Source organism: Anopheles ziemanni, chromosome 2 (assembly GCF_943734765.1).
Source record: "Anopheles ziemanni chromosome 2, idAnoZiCoDA_A2_x.2, whole genome shotgun sequence".
In the NCBI taxonomy this organism is placed as follows: Eukaryota; Metazoa; Arthropoda; class Insecta; order Diptera; family Culicidae; genus Anopheles; species Anopheles ziemanni.
Window position 1 is genome coordinate 31,201,886 of NC_080705.1, and position 15,949 is coordinate 31,217,834.

At 46.8% G+C, this 15,949-nt stretch overlaps 1 protein-coding gene across 1 annotated transcript in view; it reads right to left on the reverse strand.

The window, feature by feature from the left end:
* LOC131293378 (centrosome-associated protein CEP250) overlaps window positions 1-15,949 on the reverse strand; it is a 141,293-nt gene that overhangs the window by 8,649 nt on the left and 116,695 nt on the right. The window contains exon 8 of the mRNA XM_058321457.1: window positions 490-1,310. Coding sequence (XP_058177440.1) covers window positions 490-1,310 — 821 coding nt within the window. The remainder of the gene's footprint in view (window positions 1-489; window positions 1,311-15,949) is intronic.

The following is a 15,949-nucleotide window of genomic DNA, read 5'->3' on the forward strand; positions in this document are numbered from 1 at the left end:
TTGTAAATCCTGGTATTGGGGCTCAATTGATAAAAATGAAGAAAAGAGTGTTGAAAAAAGATTTCAAATGATACTAAAATTGTTCAAATTTCATCAACTAGTTGTAGCCATAAATGTTACAACCACTAAGTTGAGTAAATCTTTGTATTAATTTGGACTCATACCAACAATATAGGGTTCAAAATTAAATTAAATTACAAAAACAACATATTTTAATAGGAGTTTTGAAAACTTTTATCAACTCTGTTACCCTGTTTTTAGTCTTTCGTATTCATTTTCAATATTTTATACCTTGAATTACATTTAACTTGTAGGAAAAATTCCCACACAGTGGTTAAAATGAAGGAAAGAGGTTTGAAAAAAGATAACAGAATTCAAATTATACTAAAAGTGTTCAAATTTTAGTTGGAGCCATAAATTTGAGAACCACTAAGTGAAGTAAATGCTTGTAGTAAACCAAAACTTAAAGACTCTTGTTTCGAAACTTACCGTCAACTGAAAACCGTAGCCCTTGCTGACTGGCACCTCCGCGATGGTGGTGATGCTGTTCACGTCCAGTACCCCGTCCAGCACGCCCTTCTCCTCCGCCACCGGGTCCCGGTAGTAGAACAGGGCGGCCCCTCGCAGCGTGAACCAGTGCTTGCTCCAGTCGCCCGACCGCACGTCCTGCTTCAGCAGCCAACCCTTCTTCGCGTGCAGAAGATCCGCCTCCGCACCGCCCCCTCCCCCGCTCCTGTGTTCCGAGTTCTTGCCGAGGTAGCTGGCGGGCGCCTCGTCCATGCCGCAGTCGCCGTCCGGGTCGCCCCGTTCGTGCGTTTGACTAGGCTTCAGCTTCGGACTAGAGGCGGCCGAATGCAGTAGCTGCTGGCCCTGCTGACCCATCTTGCCGCCCCCCGCACCGCCGGTGGACGTCGGAATTTTCTTCACAATGGCCGACACGATGGCTGGCGCACTCGAGGGGATGGTGAGCGAGTGTGGTCGCATCTGGAGCGGCGTCCCAACGACACTTCCACCCCCCGTACCATTAGCCGCACTGGTTCCACCGTTGTTGCCGCCACTACCGCCACCACCTCCTCCTCCACCGCCGGTTCCACCGTTGGTGTACTGCGGCGGGACGGTGTTTTCGTCCCGCGGGCTCGTCGGCTTCTCGAGATGATCTGCGCCGGCCGTCAGCGACAGACTGTCCGTGATGCAGGGGCTGCTCCAGCGGTTGACGTTCGTGATCGTGTTGGCGATATCCTTCAGCTTTGGTTCGTCGCGCGCGCGCATCTCCGACCCCGCGCCTCCATCGAGCAGCAAACACTTGGATGCTGCAAGGGAAAAGAGAGAGAGAAAGGAGAGACACGCACTTTAGTATAAAAATTCGATCTCACTCACTCCGAGTCCCCATCCCGGTGTGTATTCGACCGTTGTCATTCTCGCCGGTGATATGATGCTTGTAATTATGAGTCTCAGATCAGCGAATGATGGTGGCATTTTCAGCGGCGTTTTACTTTTTTGCTGCCACCCCGTGCCCAACGAAGGTGCATTAAGTTCCTCCACATTAAAAAACCCTGCGCTTCAGCGGAATTAATAAAGAAAAAATACTCCCCGATCGACCAGTCAGATAAGTCGACGCGATTACTTTGCGTTCCGTCCTTGGTCGGATGCTTCTTAAAGGTGATAATTGCAGTGTACTGTTTTCTTGATTTTTCTCGAGCATTTTTTACCCCTCCCCTCCACCTGCCATCATCATATGATTTGTAAGTCAAGCTCATCGTTGTCAAGTCGTTGCTCCGGGGGTGCTGGAAGCGAAACATGGATGGAATTGCATTTGATTTTCAAATGTGTGGAAACATCGGCGGTGGAGGGGGACAAAAATATGCGGATTTACTATTCCTTTCGCTTGCAACATGTTTACGGCGATCAGCGTGAAGCCGGATGCACTCGAGGTTGAGTTATGCGCATGGATTTGTAGCATTTTGTGCTCCTCGTTCGACGTTGTGTTGTGTAAGGTATGTTAATTGTATTCTAACAACCAATGAAGTTCTGGTTAAAATTCAAAGATCCTCTTCCCGTTCAACAAAATCAACATTCACTCTCAATAAACAAGTATATTTTGTTCGAAAAAAAATGTAAAAGAGACTTATCTTAAAATGTTCTTGATTTGCTTTAGAGCATCCTAAAGTCTTAAAAAGAGGGATGTGCAATTAACATACACCGACTCTTGAAGCTTTTTATTGAAAAATTAACTTAAATTATTTTAATCCATTGTCCTTGTGTGAAGCAAGCACAAGACAATAATTGACAGATTAAGCACCTTCTCATTATCCGATCGCCGGTTGGCACCGTACGGGAAATATATTTCCCAGCGCCTGTAAATCAATCTAATGTCGTTGCGTACGCGAAAACATGGCTACAAAATTCCTTCGACAATAAAACCAGCCTTGCCACCGGGGGGCACCTGGGAGGCGGTGCATGAGAAATGGAATCATTGGCACACACCGAACCGTGCAAGGCTCCCAAACATCGTTATAATCGTGTCACAGGCACGGGCTTGTCGGCGAAACCTTCACACCGAACCTCCGGCGGCTCAGTTCAGGTGTTTTTTTTTAGTTCGTTTCGTACACCGACAGTCCGCGGACGAACGCTACAACATTCCAGCGTCGCATCTTTGGCAGTGCCGAGCTTCGTGGATTGCCAGCACGTTGTTGTAAAACTACTCATTAACAAGGACAACAACACCATAGGCGTCTAACGGGGTGCTGTGGGATTCGGCAAAAACCACCGAAGGGGGGCGGGACCGACGGGATGCTGTAGTAGGTTTCCGAGTTTGAAAAGCCTTAAAAAGCGGTTGTTGAAAGAAACAAACAACGAGTGAGAAAAAGAATAGAAAACAGGTCTCCTAAATGACATGACACGCAAAAGTAACAAATAAATTCAATTAAAAGCCTGTTCCGAAGCAAACGACCATACGACCCGCTCGCTCACCGTCTCGATAGCTTAATCGATGGACGACGGTTTGGCATTAGATATGGTATTCAAACGCCTTTTCGAACAGGCACGCACGAACAGTACTGAAAAAAAAAACAATATTTGACCCTAGATGGCTTCATTTGGAGCCTCGGTGCAGACAACCCAACAGCACAAGGCACTCCCCATCGTGTTCGGATGAGGTAGCAGTTTGTGGGAAAAAGGTAAAGCCCCTGAGAACCAGCAGCATCAGGAATGCGCCATCGGAATGGCTGTGTGCCAGTGTGCCATTTGAGGTTGTGTTCTACCTTACCGTCAGGAACTACTTTTGCTGCTCTATTCTAGAAGGCTTTTATGCTGCCGGAAAAGACCTCAAACCGACGAGGAACTGAAACTCCTTACGGGGCTCCAAACAACAGTTCGGTAAAGGAGTGCCTTATTTTTCTTTGGCTCCTAAAAAGCGTCTGCTCTTTCGGTCGTCATCTTTTGAGCGACGGTGTTGAAAGGTTCTGACTGTCCGAGGCGTTGTCGCGCCACTTGTTTCCTCCTCACGCTGTACTGCTCCGGACGTGTCGATCGTTAAGAAATATTAAAAGCTATCATTATCTTGCCTGTCGCCGGTGCAAATGGCGTGAAGGTAGGATATATCCTCCTGATCGATACTCTAATTGTTTGGCTCGGTGGACTGCGGAAGTGAACCGCCACCGGAACGTCACTTCTTGCATGCCATTTTCTTCGGCGCGCCAAAATTGCTCGCGTCGTGTATGGTTAACGATGGTGCCTAGAGCAAGGAGGGCTCTGTTGTTTGGCGGCAACCCTTCACTCTCAAATCCTTAAACGGACCATCGGTGTGATATGCCTGGTGGTCGCGGGCCGGATGCGTGAGGAAAGTTCAAGGCTTTTCCCACCCGAACGAACGATCCCCGAGCGCACGGTGAGGTGTGATGCGAGCGAGGCTAAAGTTCGTCCGGATCTGCTCAACGGTTATGGTCAGATTTGGTTTTCCCTTTTCTTTTTTCATTGTAAATCCATTCTTGTATATTGTTTTCTTGTAGAAAAGATCCTGTTTTTGCAAGCTACGTTTGACCAGGCAGCCCCCACCCCATTCAATGCCCGCTCGAAACTATGCTGCGTTTTTATTTTGTCCGCTGGAAAGGGAATTAAGGCGAGGTGCAATTAGGCCCGATTGCGATCGCGTGTGTGTGGCGTGTGAGATTGTTATGCTGTGATGGACATATCGCGAGGCGTGTGAGAATGAGGAGTGAGTGTTTATGGTTCTAGACTGGGCATTGAATCAGATCAGAAGTGTCAGCGTGCTACAATCGATGATGGCAAAAGCCTTTGAATGATAAATGTATTTAATTTGAAAAGACATGACAAGGTTTGTTTCAACATTTCGTAGAAAATTCTTGCTGTTTGTTTAGTTCTAGGAAAAGAGATGCCATATGCAGCGTTGGGGTAAAATGAATTAGCTCGTTTTTAGATTAATGGTGCAATTTTATAATTTATGTACTTCAATGAAAAACGACCATTAGGTTATTCAATATATTGTTCTTTTATGAATTTCATGGCTCTACGTTAATTAAGCAAATCAAATCTGAAACGTTGTGAGATTATAAGATCACAGTTTAAGCTATAAAAAGTGTTAAAAATAGGTAAGAAACATACACTGATAAAGTTCTCCAATATGTTATGCGACTAATAGTCAAAATAAATGCAACAATCCTTGTATTCTGGCTGCAAAAATGAGGCAGAATAAATATTTTTGGCTGATCACTCAGGCTTTTTAAACTTATAACATTTGCTACGGTCCGAACTAAATCATCTCATTGCTCACAAATGATTTACTTTCAAAATATTTCGATTTTTTTGGAATTTCGAAACGAATTTTTATTTGGGCCTGGAAATAGAGTTTTCTAAACGTCTTAAAGTGGCCACGACAACGTTTACAATAAATATCAAATCTTGACAAATAGTTCTTCTTAAACAACCGTTGACGTTCTGCCTCACTTGTTTTGCCATTATGCCGAACTACTTGAAATAAAATAGTTCTCTTTTCATTCTTTGTTTTAATAATTATTTTAAAAATTTTAATGTCTTTATATACCATTGATGGTTATAAAAGAAATGTTAGAGAATTGTTCTGTGATAATTTGGGAAAGATTTCTAACAATGAACTTTGAGAACGTTTTTCACCTAAAAGGTGTATATTAAATTACCCGAGCTTATATAAGTTTATGCATTTATAGCAAGACATTCTCTCGTTTATTTAGAATATTTTTAAAAGAACTTGTTCGAAATATGCGTGGTTCCCGCAGCGTTTGCATAAACGCACAAGATCGACGACCAGAAGAGAACGGAAAGCGGCTCTAATTGTCCTTAAACTATTGACCCACTAATCATCGTCGGTGTTGGGTGAGTAGAAGTCACGTTTCTTTTCCACCATTGGTGCCGAACATGCCCAGCGCGGGAGCCACGAATGAGTCACGCTGGACGCTAGAGCAGAACAGACTTCGACTTTAGAGGAAGCGTTAAACACTATGGTACGCTCCGTGAATGCTCTGTGGCAAGTGTTAATAAGCGGGCCAGTGTGAACATCTCGCGAGTGTTTCCCTTTTTTATGCTGCGGACCTTGTTCGGTTCCTGACAAATTGGTGCTACGAAGGGAAGTTTCGATATTCGGTCGCACTCAACATAAAGTTGTTTAGTTTCGTGGGTTGTGGGTTGGCGCGCGCAATCCCGCACGATCGCACGATCGCTTGCGGACGGGGTATGTTTTATGCTGCGCTGGGATAGTCAGTGCCAAATTTTATGCCGAGCATGAGGTCACACCATCGACACCCGAATCGAAGGTCGATCCCATCAAAGAGAGACGTATGGGTGTTTGTGTGCAATACTGGTTCAAAATAGGACCCGAAGAGGGTGGCGCCTTCGTCCAGATAGGCGTAATCCGGCTCGTGCGAGGTTGAAGATCAATAAAATCCAAACACTCTCCCCGGATTGGCGTTTTATGAGCGCCAACCAAATCGAGCAACTTCGAAGGTGCCGCCAAAGGCCAGCACGAGAACTAGAAGTGTGGCCGGGCACCTTTGTCCCGAGAGCAATTCCCTTTTTTCCCCCTGCTCCACTCAATGCCAAAAGATGGGTGTGATCTAGCATCAAGGTTGGCTTCAGTCTATGCGGCTGAAAAAAGTCCAATATTATGATTCACGTATGCTGGGTCCACAACGTCATGTGTTTGGAGTGGTGGCACGACGTGGAAACCTCGCGTGGCCATTAGTGGCGCCCGGTACACGGGCCCCCAGTTGGCTTCGCATTGTCACGCAATTTGCTAACGAAAAGGCTTGAAAAGGTACACATAATTGGTCATTAACGGGTAAAAAGTTGAATCGATTAGCAGAAGAAATCATTCATTAATGTTGCTTTGTACATGGCAACAAACAGTGATAGAATGTGAAACACGCGTGATAGTGGTTTTAAATCCAATTTAAAATGAAGCAAAATATGCCAATGTATATTGAAGGCATATTCTTTTTGCGATCATGGCTTGATCTTTAGAGAATTTTCCGCTTTATTATGATTTACGACGATTTTAATCAACTTCGATACGACAAACTCAACACCATCAGCTCGTTTCGAGCATCATCCCGCAGGCGAAAACATGCCGGGCATGCGCTAATTGTCGCTGCAACATGCCCTGACTATACGTTGCTCCCGTAACAAGCTTATCGATCGGGCAATAAAAAGAAAATTACCATTACAATAGGATATCTGTATGTAAAATATGCTGCCCGGCGAAGTGCAGCCTCATTTAACATTGCGGAAGGTGTCTTAATGAAGCATAATGCTGGACAATAAAAACATCACCAGACAAACACAAAACAGGGGTTGAAATTGTTTTACCAAGGAAAAAACCAAAGCAAGAAAATGAAGTACACAATTACGTCGAATTGACGCCATCAGCGTGTTGTCATCGGGAAAGGGGGAAAAAGGACAAGGAAAAAGGTGGAAAATGCTAGTGCAGAGTTCTTCCTGCATAATGGAACTGCATGGTCCATGGGCGACATAATGGGTGGGGTGTTACACCTCCCCCCCCCCCCCCTTTATTCCTCCCCCGTTTCGGTAGCCACAGGACGTCCCCGACGAAGGGTAAGTTTTATTGCTTTTCCATTAAAAAGTCGCTCAAAGCCGATGGCCTTCCCTCCCGTGTCTGGTTGTTTGCGGTTGTTGCGTTTTGATGAGACGCACGCATTAGTACAGCGCCGATCTTGCTGCTCCTCGTGTGTGTGTGTGTGTGATCGACATATCGTCCCTTCTGACCGATCCGTAGCAAAAGGGATATCAGTCCGTCAAAGGGAATGGATCGACCGCAACTCATCAACGTCGGGCAAACTGACGTGGATGAGGATGTGGTCTTAAGTCCTGCCGAGCGCGGGATGAAAATGGAATTCCAGTACTCCGATCCACCCGACCGATGACTCTCATTAGACCTCCCCCTCTCCACCTCTCGCAAACCCGCTCGTGTTGGGGCGGAATCGGCAAGCTCATTATCGTCCTAGGGGAGGGTTTTCTCTTTCGGCTCCCCGGAAAGGGAACCCAGGACCGGGACCATAGGCAAGGCCGTGCACGGGAGTTGTACGGTAATGACTTCGAGAAGGTGAAGGAAACTCCCAGCCGCTCGGATCGGATCGGTCGCATACGTACGCAGTGTAATACGTAATAACAAACATTAAATGTATAAAGTAAATAAGCCACTAATTTCCGCCCGCCGCGTGAGGTGATGTTGGCGGAGAAAACTCAATCTGGCCGTGCGTTTATAGGTTTGGTTATTAAAAATCGCCAGCCAGCAAAACAAGCACATCATTAACGGTAGCAGTAAATCAGGAACGAACGTGATTAAGACAATCGTAACCGGGAACGGTCGGTGTGCGTGTGGAAAGTGCAATCTATCGTAAAGCTGAACCCAGCAAAAAGGGGGGAAAAGGACATAGATTGAGCTGTAAATTCCTGCACTTAAATCCAAACAAATGAGTCCTTAAAATTAAAGTTTATTCTAACGATAAAGTTAGAAAAATATCGTTTCGTTTAAATTTGGCCTTCATCTGTGTGGTTCAATGTTTTCATTTGTTCATTTGGGAGCCAAACAAATGGGAAGTAAAATCAAAATTGAAATCCTCGATAAACATCGATAACGCTAATTGATTTCAGTCGCGGCGAATCCATTCAAGTTCAAACCCTTAAGCTGGTAAAGCCTGTAAGACCCCATGCAGGCAACGATGTAAATCTCGGCCGTTAGTGACCATTGGCCTAGGGCTCCGACTCCAACTCGTTACACCACGGAGCGCTGGAGCTCTAGCGAAAATAATCCTCCAATAAAAACGGCCACCGCTAGGCTACTCGTCCTCCCCCCGATAATGAGACATTAAAGTTTAACGTTTGCGCGCGCGCGCACACACACGAAGTGAATGACGATGTTTTTACGATCGATTTTTGTTCGCTCGCTGGAGGACGAGCCGTTTGTTTCGGTTTCCTTTACGGCCGCTTGCTTCTTTTATAATCCCCCCCGGAACTGAACCGATGACAAAACTGATGTGAGCCCGACCGAAGCCGCGAACCAATAATTGGCGGCCAGAAGTGTTGTGCAGCAAGATGTAAAACAGCGTCGTTTGGTGGTGGGATACCCGGGGGTCAGACAAGACGGAGTTGGTGGTGGTGTTGACCTCGACACCATAATCTGTCGATACAGTGATATGCATCCGTTGACACGGTACGGGCGCATACGGGGATCTCTGAAGATCAACCCCTGTGTCACTGCAAACTCATTAATTGGCAGCGATCAAAAGCGGTATTTTATTTGGACACCTGAAGGGTTTCGTAATCTCACACGGCTTCGCTTAAATTGATTCTTAAGGGAACACTGCCTAGTGAACTTAATAAGATGTGGAACTGGGATTAATTAAGTGTAACAAAAGGATAGATTTGTTGTTGTAACGCCTCATCAATGATAGATTTTGTTCTTAGCGAATGCTGAAAAATAAAAATTCAATAACAAATATCCATTTAACTGTTATTAATAAATTCTAACGCATCCGCATAGTGCATAGTGCAAACCGAAAAATACTAAATCATAAACAAGCTTTAAGAAAAATTATACTAAACAAACATCAGTCAAAATCCGGGTAACTCTAGTGTTAAATATGTTCATTCATATGAATCTATCACCTAAGATTCATTCATATTGATTCAAGAATCTTTTGGGATTTGAATCTTTAAAAATTGATAAATCTTACGAAACCTCTTCATGAATCTTTCATAGATCTTCCATGAATCTTGATGTTTCTTTCATTGGCGTGGATCATGTGGAAAAAAAGGGGGGCCTCTCTATCCATTTTTTGGTTCTTAGTTTTCTAAAAATTAATCTGAATCGGAATTACACAACTCTATACAAATCCTTTTTCTCTCGAAATCTATCCAATTTTTCGAGCAAGCAACTTGGCGAACAAATATGCATACAAAGTCACCAACAGTACGGAAGGCGAACACTATACTGTGGCACGCAAATTATGTTCTACTTGTTAACACATAGTTTTCCATGCGGGAGACAAGAACGGCGAGGAAAAACATAAAAAGGCAAACGCGAGGTAGAACATCGTGTTTTCGTTTGGACGCAGATTCGATTGATCTTGGCGTCCACAAGCGTTCTCAAGCAGTTGTTCGGTGGGAATGCTTTGGTTGGTAACATTTCTCATATCGATCGAGCACTGCTGATGCCGAAGTGGTGTTACAGTTCCCACCACAGCTGTAACCTTTACACGCGAAAGGTGCGAACGTGAAAAAATCTAGAATCTAGAAACTAGTGACTCAAGTCTTAGGAAGTCCTCAGTGAGAATAGCGAATAGAAGGAGGTGCTGGTACGGAGGAGAATCGTGAAACAATTTTCATATTGTTCGAGCCTTGAGCCCTGATAGGAACATTCCAGTAGAACAAACATAAACCAATGGAAGGTTGGTTCCATGAATCATTCTGTTCCGAACGAGAAATTGGAAGAGAATCCATCCGTTTGGTTTTCATTTGCTCCTCTTCACTTTTGTTCGTGTCACCGTTTGTGTGCACAAAACGCATCTCGACGATACAGGCCGCCAAACTAATTGCCACTCATTTGTTTGGCTTTAATTTGTTCGTATTACCGGTTAATTTTTATGCAAATTGCTCCGTTGATTAGCGGAGCCCGCAGTAGTTCTTCTCCGGGCTTCTTCCGTCCATCGGGACTGAAATGGACCTTACTAACTAGCATCGATTACCCGTGCGTCCGGGAGAGTAAGCGGGGACCTCTTCCGAGTCGCTGGGAGGTAATTGTTCCGCACGGAAAAAAGGCAGACCTTGGCTTGCGTTGCACGGGTGGAAAAGTGGTAGACGGTTCCGTCCAGACGACGCTTAGAGAGACTCGAGCGGAGGAGAAAAAAATTCTGTAGAGTTCTACGCCCGTCCGTGATGGAAGTCTAGTTCTTGAGGGGTTTTTCCCCCTTACTTTGCTTCTTACGCTCCCGAGTCCTCCCGGGATGTCCCACGACTGGAGCTGAACCCTTCAAAACAAGGGCCCCAATTATCGTCCACCGCGATCGTCATCGACCAGAAGCTAGAGACGGTGCGATCCTGCTCGAGATCTAGCCGGGCGCGCTGCGTGCAGGAGGCCCGAGGATCTATTAGAGGAAGCCATGGATCTGGCCCCATGCCGGCCGAGATGCGCCAGTCATGAGCGCCACTCATCGTGTACCCCGGGAGAGTGTAATTATTTATGCATCACTCATATCATTTCCACCGACCGCCAGAGCGGACACGAGGACCGGGTGGCAGGGTGGGGTGGGAGGCCTGCTAGAGTCCTTCACGGTCACGGTCGCGCGCTCGGCCGGGGCAAGTAGTGATGACCCCGAACGGCTGCGTGTAGCCATCCACTCCATCTTTTCGCTTCGCACCGGCTATGATCTATCTTTGTGGGGCCAGAACGCCAGAAGCGAAAATGGAATCGAATCGGCCAATGTTTACCTTGCGATGGCGAGGTGAGAGGGGGAGGGGGGTCTCAAGCTGTGCGAAGGAAGCTTTTCCCATCCTGAAGACCGCGGCAAAAGGCGGCAGGCGCAACGCGCTGGGAACTCCACAGGAACCGACACTCCGAAAGGGACTGAGCACAAAATTATGGCGTGTTATTCCACGCGGTAGGCAATAGACCACAGGAGAATGGACCTATTGCTGCCCCAAACCTTCTCCTTTTCCTCTCCTCACCTCACCAAGACCCGTAACAACATGAATATTTGTTATAATTTATGGATTGTTTTTCCCGCGCAGGCAATCGTTTTCGTGGAGCTGTGTGTTCGTTTTCGTTTTCATTCGGTCTCGGGAATAGATTCATGCGAGAGTGGAGCTTCCTCGGCCCTGTTTGAAGGATATGGACGAAGGTTCTATTTTAAGCCTAGCGGCCCAACCAACCCAACACTCCACACACGAGGAAGAAGACCAAAACCGACCGATCAGATTGCGATTCGATTGCGCTCGTGAGAACCTTCCCCGCCACCGCGTGTTCCCCTGTGGCCACAACGCGCGCGTGTGTGTGTGTGTGTGACATGGGGCGGGGTGTGGGATTGGTAGCGTGTTATGACAAGTCTCACATTTCATAGCGTATGTTCGAAATGGTCGGTTTCTGTCCGGGATAATGATAAGTTATCTCTCCTCCGCAGGTTCAACATTGCGGTTGCATGCTGCGTTCGGACGGTGTACATTCGTGCCGGAGGGGGATGGGGCGAAAGGGGAGCAAATATTAACCTGCCCACTTTACACGCGTTTATCCCGACTATGCCTAGCGTCTTTCTCTCCCTACGAAATCTATCCCTTTAGGGCGATCGTGGCGCAGTTCATGGGCAGGCAGAAAATGACAACACGCTTAGTGCGACTCCACGCGACTCCCGGGGCTCGAGGGGGTGAAAGTTACGGGCCAGCAGAGAAGAAGCGTAAATCTAACACCTGTTGGTGAATCAGATCTACAACTTCCGTGGAAAACGGTCTTCGGTATTGACGATACAATCGAACGATGCAGCTCATATTGCACAACCTGTGCGCGGGGATCGATTGTGGTTTCTGATCTGAGATCAGATAAATACGGATCCGATTTCCATGCGCATGTAGATCATAACGATTTGTATCGGGTTCATCATCGTACCATCTAGGACCTGAGGTTTTAAATCAATATTTATGTAACAAAATATGGTGATTATTCGTCTGGTTCGATCGGCAACCAGCTGAATATCACTACGTCTGCTTTATGATTGATTTATGCCCAATTATCCACCAGTTGGGCATTCCGTTTTAGATCGCATATCTCATCGCCATCTCATCTGCCGGCCAGCGGATCACATCTCTTAGGAAAAGTGGTCGACCCACGGAAGAGTGGAGCTGGCTTGCGCCTCACAAGTAGAAGCATCGCTGCTGCTGAGCGATCGTATTAATAAATTCTCTTTTCCCAACCGATTGCTAACCGATTCCACCCCCAATACTGATCCTCCCCCGGGGGTGAAGCGCACCCACATTTACCACACATGCGCGCGCACACCACACATCCACCCACAACTGGGTTGGATATAGCGTGCAGTTGTTGGTTGGCTGTTGTGCATATGCAATTTTGCGATAATGATCGCATTGGATCGCTTGGACGCTGAAGAGCCGGGCCGGGGAAATCGGGGTCGGTTCTTGCTCGGTTCCTGGCTCGATTAAGCTGCTTCTGCAAGCCTGCACGGGTTGATGCACCTCTCCCCGGAACGAAGTTGGAGTAAGCGACATCGGGGAAAGGGATTGGAGGGAGCCACAAACCACAGAAAGGGTGATTTATAGGTACTAGAATTCTGCCGGAGCTTGACCCAGGCGCGGAACGTTGTTTGATATTGGCACCACGTGTGTGTGTGTGTGTGTATATGCACAGACGGGTTGTACATTTAAATTAGTGTTTGTTTGTTGTTGCACTGTCGACCAGAGTCTATCATCCTCCACTCCACCAACCTCTCTAAATTGCTCGAAGCAGCCTGACACGAACATTAGCCACCATCACCACCACCACCCCTACCATCACCGACCTTCTTCTTCTACCGCTTCTTCAGGGCGACGCGATTCGATTCGAAGACCATAAATATTAATTGAAGTGTGCCCAATGATGCGAGAATATGATCGCAACGATACCAATTAAGACCGAACCCTGCAAGATCGAGTGCTCAACCCCTCCCCACGGCAAGAGTGGACGCGGACGAGCTACCCTCATCTCATCTATAATCCTCCTCCGCCTTCCCGGACTCTTATACTCGGAGGAAGAGTTGCGCCATCGAGCGCAGGTTTTAAGCGTAGTGTTGCGCTAAATTGGTTCTCGTTCTAGTACGACACACGATTCACATTCCTTCGTGGGTCTCTCAGATGCATCAAGCCTATGGGCACACACGCACACGCACCACCCGTATATCCGTGGGAGGGCCACAAATTTGCATTTTTATGAATTGACTTTTAATTGGCGTCGGCTAAGAGAATCAACTGACACGTGGAAGTGCAAGTTACCACAATCCCGAATTACTCAACCCGACGGAAGATCCTGGTTCCTGGAGTTCCAGCAATTTGGACTCACAATGGCGTTAAGTTCCAATTTTAAACTCAACTCCCCAATATAGACAAGTTCCAACGCATGTGTTTTAGTTGCACGCTCTTGTTTCGTTCCATGCGGTGTCTCCATGTGTCTTAGTCTCCTGAGGATAAGTGACACGCCGACAATTATTTGTGACGGGGCCAACGACGGAGGAGACAGACACACCGTTTTGACAGCGAGTTCGGAACCGAACCGGACGTCCCGGCCCGACGCAACGGTTCCCAGCGATGATGTAATAATAATAATATGTCAGTTTAGATCAACTTGCACCGCTGTTAGGCTGTCAGTTTTACTGCCCTTGCCTTGGGAGGTGGCAGCTGCAGCTCGGAGTCGCCCGGCAGCGGCAACAATTTGCGCCTAAGTGCCATCGTGTTTACTTTGGCGTGTGTGTTCACGTCCACGGACCAGTGCTTCGGAACGGTCACGAACTCCCTTGCGAGAGGAGCAGCGGTGGCAAATGCAGTTTAAGAGGTGACCATAAAAATAAAAGTGTTCAACCTGAGCCGTACACTTTCGCAGTGGCCTATTGGGAGCGAGTGGGAGGGAGGGGTTAGTCTAGGGATTTATTTTTCGGAGGACATAGCGAAAAATTGAATCGATAAATGCAAAGCTGCAGTTTTACGATTGCTGTTGTTGCCATAAAAACCGCACCTAGTGAACCTCAAAAGGGTTTAATCGGTAGAAAAATGTGAACTTCGATTCGATATTTATTTTTATGTCCCTCCGATGGTGCCAGCAAGTTCAGGTGTGCTGGACTTCCGAGAAGAACGTTTTCTTTAGAACAAACCCATACTGAAAGATCACTTGTTGAGCTCACCTACAGTTGGGATTGTGAGACGGTTATGGTTTGGTGATACCCTCCGGAGAGGTCAGGTATTCAGCAATCGAAGCGAAAACAAACTCCACTCGAGTTGAAGGTTAAAGAGAGGTTCTATCTGTTCCCCAGTAAAGACGGTCAATCACAGGATCAACCGTAGCCGATCGAACCCTTACGTCGAGGTTCACAGGACGCGTGTCTGTCTAGGAGGCGCCTTGGACTCGGCACCCGAGCCGAGCTTGGACACGGTTCGATGCTGCCGCATTCTTGATCAAAGACAAGGGAGGAACACCGGGGGGAAAAAAAGGTGCCACATACGAAGAATCACGGAACATGGAAACATGGACACACGATTAAACACGGCGGAACGGTACCGGTGCAACATTGTTGCAGCGAACGAAGGCAGGCATCGGAATGTTCGCTCCAGCCAATCGCACCCGCTGACCTACAGCTTACGCCGGGTCAACGGGAGGGGTGCTGTTCCGGTGCGGGGAGGGAGGGGAGGTGTGCTCGCGAAACGGTCCATAAACATGTACGGGAAATGATTCGCCATTAAGGTGCTACATAACTTCTGCGGCGTCATTTCACCGACGACGATGTTCTCTTACGGCTTTTCTTTTTTTTTTTGTTCACCCGATCTCTTTCTCCGGGAGTTTACTTTTCCTGCCTTCCCCCCGGGGGCAAAAAGGTAAAAGTAAAACTAAAACCAGAGCCTGAAGGGGGTTGTTTGGGGAAGAAGGGATTTCAGTTCGATTCCGAACGCGGATTAGGTGTCGGCGGATCGATACAGTTTGCGTAATCGGGTTTGTACGTGCGTCGGAATGTTCGAAGGCGGTGGGAGTGAAGAAAGGCAACGTGGCAAAAGGTTGTAATATTTTACCATTATCATGACCATCATCATAATCATCATTATCATCATCATCAGCAGCATCATCATTACCCTCAACCGGGGGTCGCTTTGGTAAATGCCAATTTACGATCCTGGAGTTACATTTTCCACGCGTTTCCACTGCCGGGTTCGGGGTTGGGGCGAAGAAGCAGACACCCCACCCCCTTCCACCGCCTAGGATCGTCGGGGTTTAATTTGAAGAATTTGCAAAACATGAGATAAATATATGATTATGTGTTCATCGTATCATCGGCGCGAGTTCGCCGTTTGCAGATGATCGAGCGGAATGGCGATCGATCGTGTAACATTGATTGAAAATCGTTTTCCAAAGACGATCACGCACACGCGTGCGATCGTGACGCAAAACAAAGTAAAGGCTTTATACGATGAGTTTTTAAATGATTATAATTATTCAGAATTGCCCTCAGTAGTTTAAAATTAATTGCAACACCAAATTAGATTGCGTTTGGCGATTATTGTTTTATTAAATTGTTTTTAACCTAAAAAGAAACAGTAAATTATTGCCCAACATGAAAATGGTGTGGTATGAGTTGTCTTTCAGGTTGTTGTCGTTGAAATTATCAAACAAGAACATCGATTAACCGCGATGTGGAAAAGC